This window comes from Scatophagus argus, chromosome 19, assembly GCF_020382885.2.
Source record: "Scatophagus argus isolate fScaArg1 chromosome 19, fScaArg1.pri, whole genome shotgun sequence".
Classification (NCBI taxonomy): Eukaryota; Metazoa; Chordata; class Actinopteri; family Scatophagidae; genus Scatophagus; species Scatophagus argus.
Genome location: NC_058511.1, coordinates 6,662,643 through 6,678,423, shown reverse-complemented (window position 1 = coordinate 6,678,423; position 15,781 = coordinate 6,662,643). Strand labels below are relative to the sequence as shown.

The 15,781-nt window shown below is 40.7% G+C and overlaps 2 protein-coding genes across 2 annotated transcripts; both read left to right on the top strand.

Moving 5' to 3' along the window:
• The first annotated feature begins 3,370 nt into the window (after positions 1–3,370).
• Positions 3,371–8,429, top strand: LOC124050936 (rho GTPase-activating protein 20-like). The gene is made up of 4 exons (XM_046373923.1): positions 3,371–3,376; positions 3,662–3,786; positions 5,342–5,512; positions 7,717–8,429. The coding sequence occupies exons 1-4, from the start codon at positions 3,371–3,373 to the stop codon at positions 7,880–7,882; spliced, it is 468 nt and encodes a 155-aa protein (XP_046229879.1). The 3' UTR covers positions 7,883–8,429.
• Positions 8,430–9,585: 1,156 nt separating this feature from the next.
• Positions 9,586–15,199, top strand: tagapb (T cell activation RhoGTPase activating protein b). Its single transcript, XM_046373466.1, has 10 exons — positions 9,586–9,739; positions 10,091–10,175; positions 10,276–10,329; positions 10,648–10,717; positions 10,948–11,099; positions 11,471–11,632; positions 12,114–12,223; positions 12,570–12,756; positions 13,065–13,146; positions 13,387–15,199. Exons 2-10 carry the CDS (start codon positions 10,149–10,151, stop codon positions 14,562–14,564), a joined length of 2,022 nt encoding a protein of 673 aa, XP_046229422.1. The 5' UTR covers positions 9,586–9,739; positions 10,091–10,148; the 3' UTR covers positions 14,565–15,199.
• The last annotated feature ends 582 nt before the right edge of the window (positions 15,200–15,781 follow it).

The window sequence follows — 15,781 nt, the reverse complement described above, 5'->3', positions numbered from 1 at the left end:
TCTGTGCTATTCTGTTGTGAAGTACAGTTATATTACTATTATTATTATAATTATTTTTAAATAATAATATAAGCAAAAAAAACAGCTCAGAGCTAATTAAAATATGTTGCCTTTTACAAGGAGTCCTGAGTTTGACTAAATGCTCACAAACCTAAAAGATTGTAAGTCGATTTCCAATCTCAAAATCAAGTACAAAATGAAAAATGTACATATGTTTGGTAAAGGAAGGACTTTTTGTACTTGTCTCAGTTCTTTTCCTTTCTTTGCTTGAGTTTAATTCTTTCTTCTTCTCTGCTTCCATAAATGATTTTTTTTAAAATGTATTCATTGTATTCCCCAAATTTAAGATAAAAAAATATTATTTTGGTATCAATGCTGAAACAAGACCAAACAAATAAGACATATGCACTTTCATCTTTATAAAGTTAACTCTTTATTAGTAAATGAGATAACATCAAATAGTGCAGCAACTTTGTGTTCACATGCAGCAAACCTCAAATATTTACGTAAGCTGCAGCTCCCCTGCACTGCAGCCTCCGGTCTACAGATGGCAGCACACAGGAGCACAGTCCACCTCTGCTGTCATCACACAGGAGCACTCGACAAACCACACAGAGAAAAAAACACACAGACTTCCCCATGATGCCGCCACGTGTTGCTGTAAGCGCTCTCGTGACATCAGCTCGATATCGTCCCGCCGTGTGCACGTCGCACAGCCCGCTCTGCCCAGTCCACAAAACACAGCCTGTTTCCTGTGGGGGGATTCACAGAGTGCGTTTTTGAAACGATGTCCTTCACACAACTCAGACTGCTTGAGCCACAACCACTTTGTGACTTTGTTCGCTGTTCAAAGACTAGTATAAAAGCAGCTACATCTTCTGTCTCTGATCACTGACCTCCAGCTTAATTTTATTAGGTTACAAACGCCTCAGTCTTTAGCTCCGTCCACGCAGGTTTATTTCCAACAATGAGATTTTCTGTGCTACTTCTGTGTTACGTCCTCAGCCTGTGGTTCACATAGGTCTGTTAACTGTTCTGTCTTCTATTTTAAAATTACATTTACTAAAAAGTCTGTAGTGTGATTTTTAAAGCTTAAAATAGTTAATTGAACATATAGAAAGTTCTGGGAACTCGGCCTCAGTCAATTTTCAGTACTTTTTCTTAACTTTCATTCAGTGCTGTGGCTTTCATTGACAGCACTTTGGTCATGTCCTCTGGGGATCAGGGTTTTTCAGGCTGGCTGGTCTTTAATTACAGATAAAATACTTCTGTTCCATATTTTATTGGCTGATTTTTACACTCATATTTAAATTTGTATAATTACAGGGAAACTAATTAATAAAAAGGTTAAAAAAGGGTCACCAAAAGATCAAAATCTGAAGTTAATTCCTCGAAATGGTTGGAAAATGTTTCAAACCTCAGCATTTCTAAAAATCGTGGCTCCAAACTTCATATTTTTACTGCTTTAATGATCTTAATCTAAATCTTAGAAATTTTTTTATTATTTATTATTATATTTCAAACAAGTCTAAAATATTATTAAAAAACTCAATTCAAAAACTCCTTTAGGAAATTTGGAGGAATCCTGACTGGAGCTAAACTCCACTTGGGTCTGTGTAAAGACCTTGTTGTATTATATCTACACAAACCAAATAAGCAAACAGAAAGCCAAGCGTCAAGCTCTTGCCAACGGCAAAAAACCGTTTTGGTTTGACCCTTTGGGTTAGACAGGTCGGCAACGTCACAACACACCTACAGGCTGTTGAGACTGTGTAGGCTCTTCATCACCTCCTCGTGTTCATCTGACGTTTGCCTCTTAACCTTTTAGAGTCACGCTAAGACCACCAGAGCATCGAGTGGGCGAATCCATCGACAAGCAAGAAGAGAAAAGAAATGACATATAAAACCCCCCACACACTTACACCTCCAACCAGTTAGCACGTAAACACACACACACACACACTTTTCCATGTGGTGGCGGTGTTACTTTCACTGTAGAGGGTCTGAGGGAGAGACTACCTCACATTTAAAAATATGTGGCGTAGACAGGACATCGTTAGCTCTGTCTAGGCTATTTGGTTACATTTAATTACTCCACAGCAATAACCACTATATTATAAGGAGATTATTAGCAAATAATTTAGTGTAGAGAAAACCACAGCACCTTTAAGACATGATCAGCATGATTATGACTTTTAGTCATCAGAGAGCTCGATAAGATCAGGGGATGACTAACTAGACTAGCTCGACACAGACTAGACTGTGTGAAAAAACTAGGGCAACAACTGGGGGGGGGTTTGGTAATGTGCTGGACACATGAATCCTTAACCCTCGCGTTTTGTTTTGGTTGCCTTCGGACAGTGCGAGGATAACTCGTTATCTGTCTCCTTGTTCAGTGGCGGACTCTGGCTTTCTGAGGCTTTCTGCTGGCTTTCACCAGCGTTCAGAAAATCAAGCTGCATTTACGGTGATTAGAAGATTACAGTTCCTTATTATGTGACTCCAATGTTGTAACTACCACACAGAAACGCACACAGAGCTATTTACTATTAAACCATTTGGACGCAAATAAACGTCACGTCACACTAGGGGACACTTTTTCACACTTTGTCCACTGGAGAGACATCCTGAACAGCATTTGATCATGTTGTTTTGCATATTGGGCTACACAAAGGGTATCATAAAGGCTTCCAAGAGGGCACCCCACCCCCCCTACTTGAGTCCTCCACTGTCCTGGCTGTAGCTTCATACTTAACAGACAAATATAAGAAAGGCATTGATCTTCTCATCTAACTCCTGCCATCAAAGTGAATACATGCAATTATCAAAATGTTGAGCTATTACTTAAATCAGTAATAACAGTTAAATAGCAGTGGTTCATGTTAGTAGTGCGTTTAAAAGCTATATCATAAGTATATTGTATAATTGTAGATGGTATACTTTTTACTCCATATTTGTTTGCTAGCATTAATTAGACTGTGAACTTTACCGATTCAGATCAATAATACAAAATCTAAATTAATAAACACATTTTCCCTTAATATATTCCAGTGATATAATAGTGTGCAGAAAGTACTTTAACAGTGTGGTATTGCTACTTGAGTACTACTGCTGAAACACCAGCTTGGGTTTGTAGCTCTTGGTATTTTATGTGTCATCTTCAGTGTGCCAGAAAGGTAACAGGGAAAGTACCCAAGCTGCAACTATTTGAATTTCTGCCCTGAACCCCCGAGTCAGTGGGAAGAGCAATGACCAAAACTGGTTTCGTAATCTTTTAGAACAAACAACTTTTTTCTCTTGCCTGCACCTTGTGCATCAGATGTGCATCAGACCAACACAGTTTGATGCACACACACAACCTTTTGTAGATATGACTGTACAGAAGTGATATAACCAGATTGATTTTTTTTTAATTAAAGATCACTTTGTTATTAGATATGTAGTGTGAAATATCAGGTGAGATGAGCTGTAACCCCTTAATAAAATCGAGTTTTTTTCTCTGTACTTGACACATGACAAATAAACAAGATTAAGCCAGTTAATATTTGTATGATCTTCTGAAATGCCAATAATGAAATCATATCAGGTTGTTGATTTTATTGATCCATTAGGGCAGGTAATGCCTTCAGATGCATGTCTGATGTTTTTCTTCAAATGAAAGCATAATTCCGAGCTCTCTCTGTGGCATTTGGGGAAGGATTGCAGTACTCTTGTAGTACGCGACTGTTTATTGGACAAAACAAGTGACGTGTGTCGTGATCGTTCAGCTACCACGGCACAACAGCAGTAAGTGTGTTTTGAGCTGCGGCACAGTATCCTGATGTTTGGCAGTTTCACTATCTCACCCACAGCAGGATTAAACAAACAAGAGGTGTCAGCTGCACAGATGCACCTGTTTGTGCTGATTTGAATCAGTAGCTTCAAATGTTTTCACTGTGAGGACACTTAACACGCTAAACAAACAGCAAAGTGCATGCGGTGAAAAAAGCACAGGTGCTCTAGACTAGTGGCTCGTCGCCTTTTAGATCCTAAAAACCATAGCGGTGTCCACTTGTGACCTGCTGCCATGGTTGTAGTTCTGTATGTGTTAGCCTGCAAGTGATGTGCACTTTTCAGATCGATTCATTTGAATATTTTTAGAGGCCCGAAGAGGTAAAACTATCAGTATTTCACGAGTAAATATGTTTATAGAAATCTCTGGAAAAAATCATTTAATTATATGAAGCAGAATGTGTTCACCAGTGGGTGGGAAAGCCTTGACCTAGACCAGTGACCAGTGGGTTGAAACCCAACAGAGACAAAACAGATGGGTTGAAAAGCAGAGCAAGTTGAAAACGTATGTATATGAATCGGAGACATGTATCACATACATGATGAGGGGTCACAAGAAGGCACAGCTTCCTCTTCAAGGAATCGCTAATCGGGACGGCTCAGCTGGCTCTCATGCACTCAAGACATTACTGCTTTGAATTCAGATGAGTTAGAATCCTTCCCGTCTTTTGTAACACCGAAATTAGGAACAAAATGTCTTGAATATTGCTGTGGCAATGAGCCAGTTATGACTTTAGTAACACTTTCTTAAGGATGAGGGGTAAATTTATAATGGAAGCTACATAGCAGTTTCCTGAATACTAATTCATCTCTTAAATATCTGCTTTCATAAGATAAGGCTTCGGCAATGTGATACAGTAAGGTGGATTCCGTACGTATTGAACGAAAATGTAATCCCAGGAAACAGTTAATATTCATATTCATGTGAAAAACATCTGGTGCTGCTAATTGTGAAAGTGTGTTATGAATCACATCAGCTGTGACATGCATCATTTTCATGCATCTAAGGCAGCACGAGTGCCTTAAAGGAATATTGGGATATTCTGTGAAGTACGGTTATTGTCTCTTGCCAAGAAGAACCATCATGTCTATAAATAGTAAGCTACAGCTGCGAGATGGTTAATGTTAGCTTCGCTGAGCAGCTTGAAAAGGCAACAAAAGGTGAAATGTAAAAAAATACGAGCCACGCTTGTTGTTTTCTGCTGCTATCTGCTCTGTAGGCTAACCTAAGATAAGAGTGTGTTTAAAATGTCGTATTATTGGACCTCCAAAATGTCCACTTTTTTGATTATTATAACAAACAACTGCAGTTTAAGGTTGGTTAGAATATTTCAGATACTCCCAGTGTACTCCTACACAGCTAAAAGGCCCTAAGAGCTAGGAAAATGTTGTAAACCTATTTTTCAGAAATAGCATTTAATCTTTCATGTTCAGAAACATAATTACCAATATTGGATTGATCTGGCTGTTCCTGTCACCAACCCCGTTTTGTGTCTGTCCTCTTGCTCAGGGAGGAAGCTTCCTGCTGGGTAACCGTGGAGCAGAGTCCATTCGTCCTCGGCCTCACGAGCGAGAACGGAGAGCTGCTGCTCGACGAGTGCGTTCAGGTCACTGAGGGCTCCAAGACCAAAGACAGACATCTGTTCCTCTTCAGCGATGTCATTGTTTTTGCTAAGCTCAAGTAAGACGTTTAGATGTTTAGATGTACCCCCAAAATATAGCTGGTGATCATCCGTTATTTTTCATTAAAGTGTGAAGAAAATCACATACGTCTTCGTAGAACAAAAAAAACACTGGGAAACTACTGAAAATACTGACAGAAAATAAAAGCAAACATAGGAAATTACAGCTAATTCTGAAGTGGTTTCTGCTAAAAAAAAAAAAAAAGAGAAAAAAAGTCATATTTGTACAGTTGGTATGTGAGAGTGAAAGAGGAAGTAAAACAAAATGTGTATTTTTGGACTGCATACTCGGACTGTTGGGGAATCTCCCAGCATACAGACTGTTTGTATTGAGTCACTCTGGCCAGAAGAAGAAAGGATGGTGGTTCCCTTCGAGTGGAGTCACACTGGGAGGAACTCAACGGTTTTCAGAGACAAAATACATTCATTTCAAAATGTAAATTCAACACATCTTTAGCTGATGCTTGCTTGCCTTTAAAACAAACTGAATGTTGCATTGTTAATGTCTCGTGAGCAATCTTAAATCTAAAATCAGTCTTGAAATGAGGCAAATCATGACACCTTTCCTATAGGGAGGCATTTTAGAATTAAATACTCAATTTAAACAAGGGTTTAAACATGAGTCCATTAAAATCTCATTTTGTTCTTGTAGGATGAAAGCAGCATAACAAATAACTATAAATACACTTACTCTGTGGTATTGATCACCTTCATCACGTTGTTTGTCAAAGCTGGTGGAAGTTTTATAGCTCTTGAGTGGGAGGTCACACTCATCTCTGTAGCTGAATCTGCCCACTGTTCCTGTAGGTAAGCACAGCTGGGAATAGAGTACAATTCACTAAAAAGTCTTTCTGAGCATACATGGACACTCATCACTTCTAGAGATGATTGTACAGTGTACAGTAATAGTCGGTTTTTATCACTTTTAGCTTTGGTAAGCCTTCTTCAGCGCATGGTAGGCTCCGACTACCAGCCCCTCCAAACCTCCCCAGTTAACATCTTACATGCCATTGATTTCATTTAAAAATATGAAGTCTTAAATGTTCAGTCTTTAAGCTAAGCTAAGCTAAGCTAATGGCCTCCTGGCTCTAGCTCTATGCTCTATGGAAAGGCAGAAACAGCTATAGCCTACAGAGTCTGCATGTAAAGCACACCAAGAAATACCTGTCTCTTGTTGTGCATCATGCTAAGCTTGGTTAAATTTATCCTCATCTTATTCTCAATAAGAACTTAAATAAGTTTAATGTTCCAAAATGTTGAGCTATTCCTTCAAGGTGGTGACCATTCCCTAATCCTCTGACATTTTCTTGTAGGATGGATCTGCATCAAAAATATATTTGAAAGTCCTTTATTTACCACAACATCTTTAATCATTTCCACCTCCATAATTGCTGGTGGTGATGGTAAATGGCACACACACTATTATCTATATATGTGTGTGTGTGTGTGTGTAATTCATTTGTTTATTTATCTTTAGGTGTGCGGGGGTGTTACATTACCTCAGATCAGTTATGCATTTCTTCCATCTGTCTGCAATGTACCACAACACCCTTTAAATCCCGAAGCTCACTCCTTCTGTCTTCAGTCCTACCCGAACCCCTGACGCGGGGTTTGTAAGGAGGTGTTGTGGGAAAAGAATGATTTCCCTCTTACCACTTACAAAAGCTCTTTATCTGCAGTGCGCCTCTGCACCTCTTAATGCTGACCTTTGAGGACACAAATATTCATTCATTCAGTCACCTCAAAAGCAGGCTTTGGATGAGCTCTCCTTGATATTTCTGTAGAGCACAAAGCTCATCAGTCTGTTCGTGTTCAACTTGTTTTTGTCCAAAATTGTGAACTGGGATGGCTCGTAACCATCTCGACGTACTGAAGAAAGGCGAGCAATTTCTGCCTCAGTCAGCATCACGTTTACATCACAGACTATTGTTCCTCACTGTGTTTGTGCACAAGAGGGATTTTTTGAGTTTGCACAGATGATTATAATTCACACCTTTCATGTCTATGTTCAAATCCATCTTAGTCACAAACGGGAAGGACGGTGAAGCGGGAAACATTTAAAATTAAAAGCTGAATAACTGAGACAATGATTTATGGAACTGAAAGCTGCATTTCAATCATTTCAAGAAAAGGCTGTGTGAAATGAAAACTGAGCGGACTGTTTAGATGGCTGTTGCCTCTTTCTCTGATTTTGTTTTAACAGGTCGAATGCCAGCTACCGACTGAAGCACAGGGTGAGCCTCGAGGACATCTGGCTTTGCGGTTTTGAAGATGAAGAGGACGAGGAGGGAATGACGGGGGATATCGACTTCAGGGTGACCCTCGTCTTAGCCTGGGCTCTCACTTTTTGTTTGGTGTGTTTCCGGTGAGCACACACTCATAACTCACACGTGATGAGTCACATACAACAGCTCGTTAGGTGTTGTGATTCCATACATATACGTGGTTGTGAGTACATTTTTTTAGTGTTCTTCATGTGTAAGAAAGATCTGCACCACCTGCTAGCCTGCTATCGTTATCCATACCAGTATTAAAGTATATGAAAGAAAGGGATTATCCAAGTTTGCCGAGTTATTCCTTTGTTCCTGTTGTTCTTTTGACGCTCCTGGCAAGCCATAGATGAAATTTCATCCAGAAACTCAAACAGAGGGATCAAAGTGCAGAGAAGCCTGCTTCTTGTTGGAGAAGTGACCATTAAATTCAGTGTGTGATAGCCAGCCGGTCACCTCAAGTCACTATTTATTCACATCACAGTTTACAAGACAGCTGTGACTGTTGTGGGCTTTTGAAAAGGAATAACCTTTCAGTGCATGTTTGCGCATGTTAATTTTCACAAAACAGAGAGCAAGACCTAATCACCATATTGCCAGCCAAACTTATTAGATTCTCGTGGCTGTTTTCCTGAATTGTCCATCTTGAAAGAGGGGGGAATGGGCAGCCTCTGACAAGTGGTAACAAAACCACCAGCTCCTCTTCAGGTTTTGTATGCATTCAATGAATAATACATTAGGTATTGATTAGTGAGCTTTAGAGGTGCTGGTAGGCAGACTAGTCGTATCCCTCTGATTGCGTGGAGCTAAGCTATCTAGCAAACTGGGTTATATTTAACCAGACAGATGAGTGATTGGTATCGAACCATCAAACTGTCGGCATGCAAGCCAGTGTGTAGTGTATTTCAAAAAAAATGTTGGACTATTTCTTTAGGTCTTGAAGTCAGACACACACACAAACACACACTGTCTCTTATTTGACCTACTGTGTGTGGACGTCATGAGACAAACGAAATCTGTGGCCGTTCACAGAATATTCACACTTGTAGTAAATGGTCATATGATTTGTGACCTGCTTTAAAAAGGGAAGTAGCAAGGAGAAAGTCACAGTGCAAAATAGGAAGTGCGGAGCTCACCGTTACAACAATGTCCATATGAGGGACTCAGCATCAGCTGACTTTAGCGAGAAATGCTGGCCTTTACAATAAAGATGAAGTGCAGGAAAAATGCTGTCTCATAATTATTTTTCTAAACTATCAACTTAAAGGAATGAAAGCAAATTTTACTTCCCAGGAAATGGCTTGTCTGCCTCATCAGAAGCACTGAATGGCACCAGCTGAGAAATGCAGTCATTTGTGTTATTCACTGACACCCACATTTCTCGCAAAGCCATTAATAAAACCAGAAAATACTTTTCTGACTCGCTATCTGCTCCCAAAATGAAGAATCCCCTGATGGGTTTTGAGTTGTTTTGTTTGAAAACGAGATTTCTGAGTGGACAAGTTGATTCTCTGGTAATGATTAGGTGTGTGAAAGTTTCATTCATGGAGCCTACGAGAACCCGTGTGCTCTCAGGAAGGCAACAAATATGAACAATGAGGCCACGGTGGCCTCGGTGATCAGAGGCTGAAGCCTTCAGGTGTACGTGATGGCACACGTATCTGTTTTCATCACCAAGATTCCACTGATGGTTATCAAACCACGGCAAACTTACAGAGGGAAGTGGAAGGTGTCTGGTTGGGGGCCGCCGTGACGCTACTTCCTGTTCCCATGACAGTTACAGTTTCCAGCAGAGTTGTTAAAACAACAGAGGGTGCGCACTTGGTTGCATTCCTCCCACTGTTACTGCCGTGGCCTGTCTGAGTCTCTCTCTGTGGATTAGTAACTCAGACCATGCTGTTATTTTGCCCCCAGCTCGCCTGAGGTGAAAGAACGCTGGTTAGATACACTTCACAGGTAAGAAGCTGCATTATTCTCTGATTAAACATGTAATAACATATTTATTCTAAATAAATGGCAGTAAAGTCTCATAGTTGATACGGGTTAAACAGCACTCCAGTGTGGCGTTGAATACAGCAAGATGAATAATTAGATCATGAGGGACGCGTGTTAATTGTGTGTTAACTGTTACTCTTTAAACACGCAGGTCATACATTACCGATCCAAAACTTGAAATATAATATTTTGTGCAGTAATGTAAGACCAAGAAATGTGAATATTCAGGCAGAGGCTGCAATGGGTTTGAAGAGTGAATGTGTTTTATATATATATTTATATATATACATATTTATATGTTTCTCATCACAGAAAAATTAAAGAGGCAAAAGCAAGAGTTGGTTGCGCTTCTCCGCCTCCAGACGTCCTCATGAAGGTGCTGAGTGGCAGCGTCACAGTAAGTTTCTGCCTGCCACGCTGCCATGTCCAGAAGAAGCCAAAATCTCCAAAAACAGATTATTTACCACATAATCACTCTTTCTGTCCTTGTCTTTTAGACTAAAACTCTAACAGGAGGTGGCATGGAGAAATTCATTGAGTTTCCACGTGATGTAAGTAAAATGTAAAAACGTTTTCAGTAGCTTTCTGATATTACAGATATTCAAGCCAAACAGCTTAGACAGATTTGCTGGATATGTACAGTTTTCTTAAAAGCAGATGAAAGGCACACTGAAAAGGTTGAAGATAATAACATATTATTTATTAGCGTCTTTTGTTGCATGATTGCTTCATTCTAACTCATTCACGTGTTATTCACATGACACACCAGGGTTTGTGGTGCTGCGCGAATGAGAAAACACAAGCCCTCCTTTTTGTTCCTCTTGTTGCATGCTCATAAACACATTTCTTTTTATTTATCTCGTTGCCAGGGTGATGTAAAGATCTCTGCTCTTCCAGAGCAGATGAATAACTCAGAGGACAAGCTGCTGCAGCCTACTGGTGAGTTTGAAAGCCACACAAAAAAGGAAATTTGACTACTGACAAGAGTGAGCAAATGAAGAAAACAGTCTCTGACACCTGGATGTTCCAGTGTCGGTTCTGGCTCATTTGTTTTTGTTTCACTAATTCCAAACTGCCGTGAATATAAGCATCAGATGAAAGCTTAAATCAGGAAATATGATGCCAAATACTGAATAAACTGATGGCTAAAAAATCCCTGTTTGCATTAGAAACCAAGTGGAGCCTGGTGAGGAAGCTCAGAAAAGGCTCCAGTTTCATCAATAAAGCACGGCGATCTGATTCAGATGCTAAGACGCTGCTGTTTGGACAAGCCCTCTGCAAGATCTGCCCAGACGACTGCTCACTTCCCAAACCAGTGACAGTAAGTTGACTTTCTGTCTTAAATGTCAGACCGCTCACCTCAAAACTTCCACTTGCCAGGCAAGTTTCTCTAAATTGCTTACACGCGTAGAAAATTACTTTTAATTCTGTCCTGTCCTGCTTTAATGTATTCATTTGTTCCTAAAGTTTGTTCTCCTGTGTTAAGGGATACAGATGTAATTCTAATTTTGGCATGAATAATAAACAAGCACCTGCTCGGCTGACCTTTGACATTAGTGCAATGAATTTGCAAACGAGGACAGGAAACCACGCGGGGGCATGATGTGCACTCCGCACACAGATTGTTTTTCTTTTTACTATGATAATCTCACCTCTCCTCGGCTCCCCTCTGTCCCCGATTTTTTTCACCAGGAGATGCTGGTGTTGCTGAGGAAGAAGGGGCCGTCCACAGAGGGAGTGTTTCGGAAACAGTGCAACAGCAAGATCATGAGGGACATCAAGGAGCAGCTCAACTTTGGCATGGAGGTGGACATGGAGAGCCAGCCGGTGGTTCTGCTCGTCGGCCTGCTCAAAGTATGTTCCCATAAATCAAAATAAAGTAAAGTTAAAGTACATTACAAGCAAAGTGGAGTTAAATTTACTTTATACATCTGCAATTTCTCAGCCTGGGATCAATAAAGTATATCTATCTATCTATCTATCTATCTATCTATCCATCTATCTATCTATCTATCTATCTATCTATCTATCTATCTATCTATCTATCTATCTATCTATCATTGATAGGGAGATATACTGTCATATCATTGTAGTGAAATAAAAAGTACAATATTTGCCTCTGAAAAAGTATAAACAAACATAAAATGGAAATATTTTAGCCTTTAGCCTGTTTCAGAGTCTGCATCATGGCGCCCTCTTTGATGCCTGTCAGTAATTTCTGTCCTCGACCATACATTTTCTCCTGGCATCCTGTTTAGTTCAGCCGCACAGCTGAGCATCATTTCGATTTATGAGCACTCTGTTTCATTATCTTCCCTCTCTTGTGTTGTTGCAGAGTTTTCTGAAGGAGCTTCCTGGCAGCCTGCTGGTGTCTGAACTTTACGACAACTGGATGACAGCTCTGGACAATGAAGACACCCAGCAGAGAGCTCTGGAAATCAGAAAGTAAGCAAATCAATACCTGCTGATGAGTCTGTGCGGTGCCATTTACCTGCAGCAGTGACAGTGACTCAGCTCAGCTTTTATTTATACATAACCTTTATATACTAAAGGGGATCTCACAAGTGCTTATGTGGTCAAAAGTAAAGAGATGGTATTTTGAGTGGAATTTTGCAGATCATTACCAATGTCTCCGGTCTGTAGGCTGAACACAATCCACTTCTCTTTTAAAGTCTGCCTTCTGTTTAAAAGAAGGAAGAACTTTTGAATTTAAAAAAAGCGGTAAGCTAATGTCTTCTTCCTGTTCTCCTTTTTTTATTTCTTCCTTCCCCCTTTTGCCTCCCGCCAACAGGGTGGTAGACATGCTCCCGGGGCCCAACAAACTCCTCTTGCAGCATCTGCTCTGTGTTCTCTATCACATCCTGGAGAGGGCTGACACCAACAAAATGGATGCCTTCAACCTTGCGGTGTGTATCGCCCCCACGCTGCTGCAGCTGGTCGACACTCCCCTGGATGAGCAGAAGGAAAAGATTGAAAAGGTATAAAGTCTTGTTATGAATATACTTTCTCACTTTTGGTGCTTTGAAGCCTTGTGGTTTCAGAGTGCAGAAAACCTCAAAAGGTTTCAGAAGTAAGGTTATACTTGCACAGAGTTTTGTTAGTTGTGTCTGAAATCAAAGGTTAGAAAACAACACCATGTCTTGACCAAATGAGGCGCTGCACTGTGTCAGGGTTGTATCTGTGTCTGCTCTGTAATTTTTTTTAAATCTGATTTTCAGTTTTAGTTTTGAAAATTATTATTGTTGTTAACTTTACTCATTGTTCTTCTTCTTCTGTTATGCTGCAGGTCACAGAGCTAACTCAGTTCCTGATTGAGCATTCAGAGTTACTTGGAGACAATATCCCAAATCTACTGGATACCGATGAAGGTACATTTACACATTGTTCATCTCTGTTATCATCTCCCATTGGGGCCCGTATGAAAATTATTGTGGTGAGGAGAGTAGCTAAACTTCCTCCCTGGGGTTATTCAGAGTTTTTCTTCAGAGAGATATTGTTCAATCCCCTTTTCTTGAAGCTTAGTTATTTATCCTACTAGTAACTAACTGAAATCATGTTTGCAGTCACACAAAAGATACTAATCATATCTTCCTTTTCCCACTCTACAGACTCATTGTCCTCTCAGCATCATGACTCAGCATACGACAGCACTGATCCAGATGGAGATGGAGAAACAGGAGAGAGTGCAAGCTCTGCACATGGAGAGACGGGGTCATCTTCCTCCCTCATTCCCTCCCTCAGTTTCACCACACCATCTTGGTCAGCCGAACCTCTCTACGACACAAAGCCATCATTCAACCGTCGCTGCTCTGAGCCAATCATCTTCCTCTCAGCCGATCTCGAGAGCCTGTGCAGCCATGCGAGGAGCCATGACGACTGCTCTGTGCAGAGGACGGATTTTATAGAGCAGCCTCTGAAAAAGCAGATCTCAGATGATTCATTCTTGCTGAGACAGAGAGGCGGGGCAAGGCCAGTATTGTCTTTTCCAAGACTGACCAGCAGCTCAAACATGGATCCACTGCCCTACATGGCACGCAATCATATCAAGGACTGTTCGTGCTCTTCCCTAGAGAGTGCTGCCTCAAATCAGTCCGAAGGGTCTGTTTTCACCAGTTCCCCTGTGGGGTCGCCTCCCTGCACCAGGAGAGCAAACATCACCAACCAGGCTTCAATCACTGCAAAGGCTCAGCAGGACATTGCCAGACCAATTTCAGATGAGAAGAGGCGCTCACAGTCAATGAGAGTTGCCAATAAGGTTCTAATGAGGACCAAGAGTTTAGGCGCCTTCAGCAGGAGCAGCATGAAAAAAGACTCCCAGAAGGAAAACTCCTTTGCTTGTGAAACTCTGCAGGAGGACTCTCAGAGTGAAGCAGATCCAACTGCTGAGCCCCTGCACAAACCACGTCCCCTGTCAGCCATTGAAGTGTTTAAGCTTGTGGACCGCCAGCAGCCCTCCAGGCCTCCATCATACGAACATGCAGTGCAGAACACAGGTCTTCTTCCACAGTACGGATCCATGACTGTACACGATGCCATAGAGCTGGAGAGAAGGTCACGTCCGTCATCTGTAAATTATGACTTCCCCTCTATGCACTCTGTCAGTCAGTATACAGACTTTTCTGCTCAAGCAGCACAGGACAAAGCCAGCACTGTTGAGCGGCGGCTGCCTTTCCGTCAGAGGGCCATGTCTGAGTCTGTGTCTGCGGGTCATCATGAGATTGTGTCACGGAGATGTAGCCAGCCTGTGTTTGAGGACTTTTCTTATGCCAAGGAGTCTTACGTTTGAATGACTGTGGGACTGTTTCACACTTTGTATTTTGGACAATACAGACATGAGAGTTAAATATCAGTTGGCAAAGCAAAATGTTGGGTTTTCTGCAAGTTAGCAGGCTTGCAGGCTTCTTTTTTTATTCATTCAGAGTCTGAATGAAGGTTAGAGAACATAAGATGGCTTGACTGTATGTTTTATTAATAGTTTGGCTTCATAGCACCAGCTACTTCTGTCTAGACTCCTTTTCACAGTTTTATCATTTGGTCAGACAGAGAAGCCATGTGTTTAAGGCTCTGCCCACTGTGCATCTGTGTGTTAGAGGAAAGCTTGTATGTGTAAATAAACTCCAGCTGATTTTGAATGAATGTCAGCTATGTGCCCCCTCTGTGGTTGCACTTTCTCAGTAGTACTATTTAGAGTACGACATTTATATGATATGCTGTTATCACGACAGATATCTAGTCTATCACAATGAAGCTATTAAAGCACAGTTAGCTGCTGTGGATAAAATATGCTATACTGTTTGAGTGTCTATGTTGTTTTGAGAGTTTATTGATGTATGTGCAGTATTGCAAGTTGAACACAAAGTCTTTAGGCTTTCTGTAAATCTTTGGTCTGTCTTCCACTACATTAAAGCACTTTTCTGATGATGATGGTTTTGTTTATTTGTATGCAAAAGTGTAAAAAAAGTGAGAATGCAATAGATTTGTTAAGGGGTCTCTCAGAGTCATGGAATTCAACCATAAAATATTTTAGCTAATAACATACGAGAATGTAATGTAAAGTAACACAATAAAAGAAAATCACAAAGTAAAACAGTGCATTTTTTTTCTTTGTTTGTATAAATTGATGTCATGACCCTGAATTGCTCCCCAATCAAACCATTAGCGGTAGAATTAATGAGAAAATGGATGACAGGCACTACTTCTCTTTGCTAGATGTGTTGCATAACAGTGGCAAACAGCCTTCATTCAGAGCACAGCATGTTCTGGCACATATGTTGAACAGAAGGAAACCAGACATGGTCACATGGGCGGATTTGGTTTTTCTCTGAATTGCTGTTCCTCTTGTCTCTGATGGCACAATGAGCTGATGACACCTCTTCCTTCCGCTCTGAAGTTAGTTAACACATTGCCTCCTTTCTTAAAAAGTCAATTTAATTCAACCAAAAGTTGCACTAAGGTAAAATAGGCCTGCAGGAAAGACTCACCAAACAAAAACAAGAAAATCTT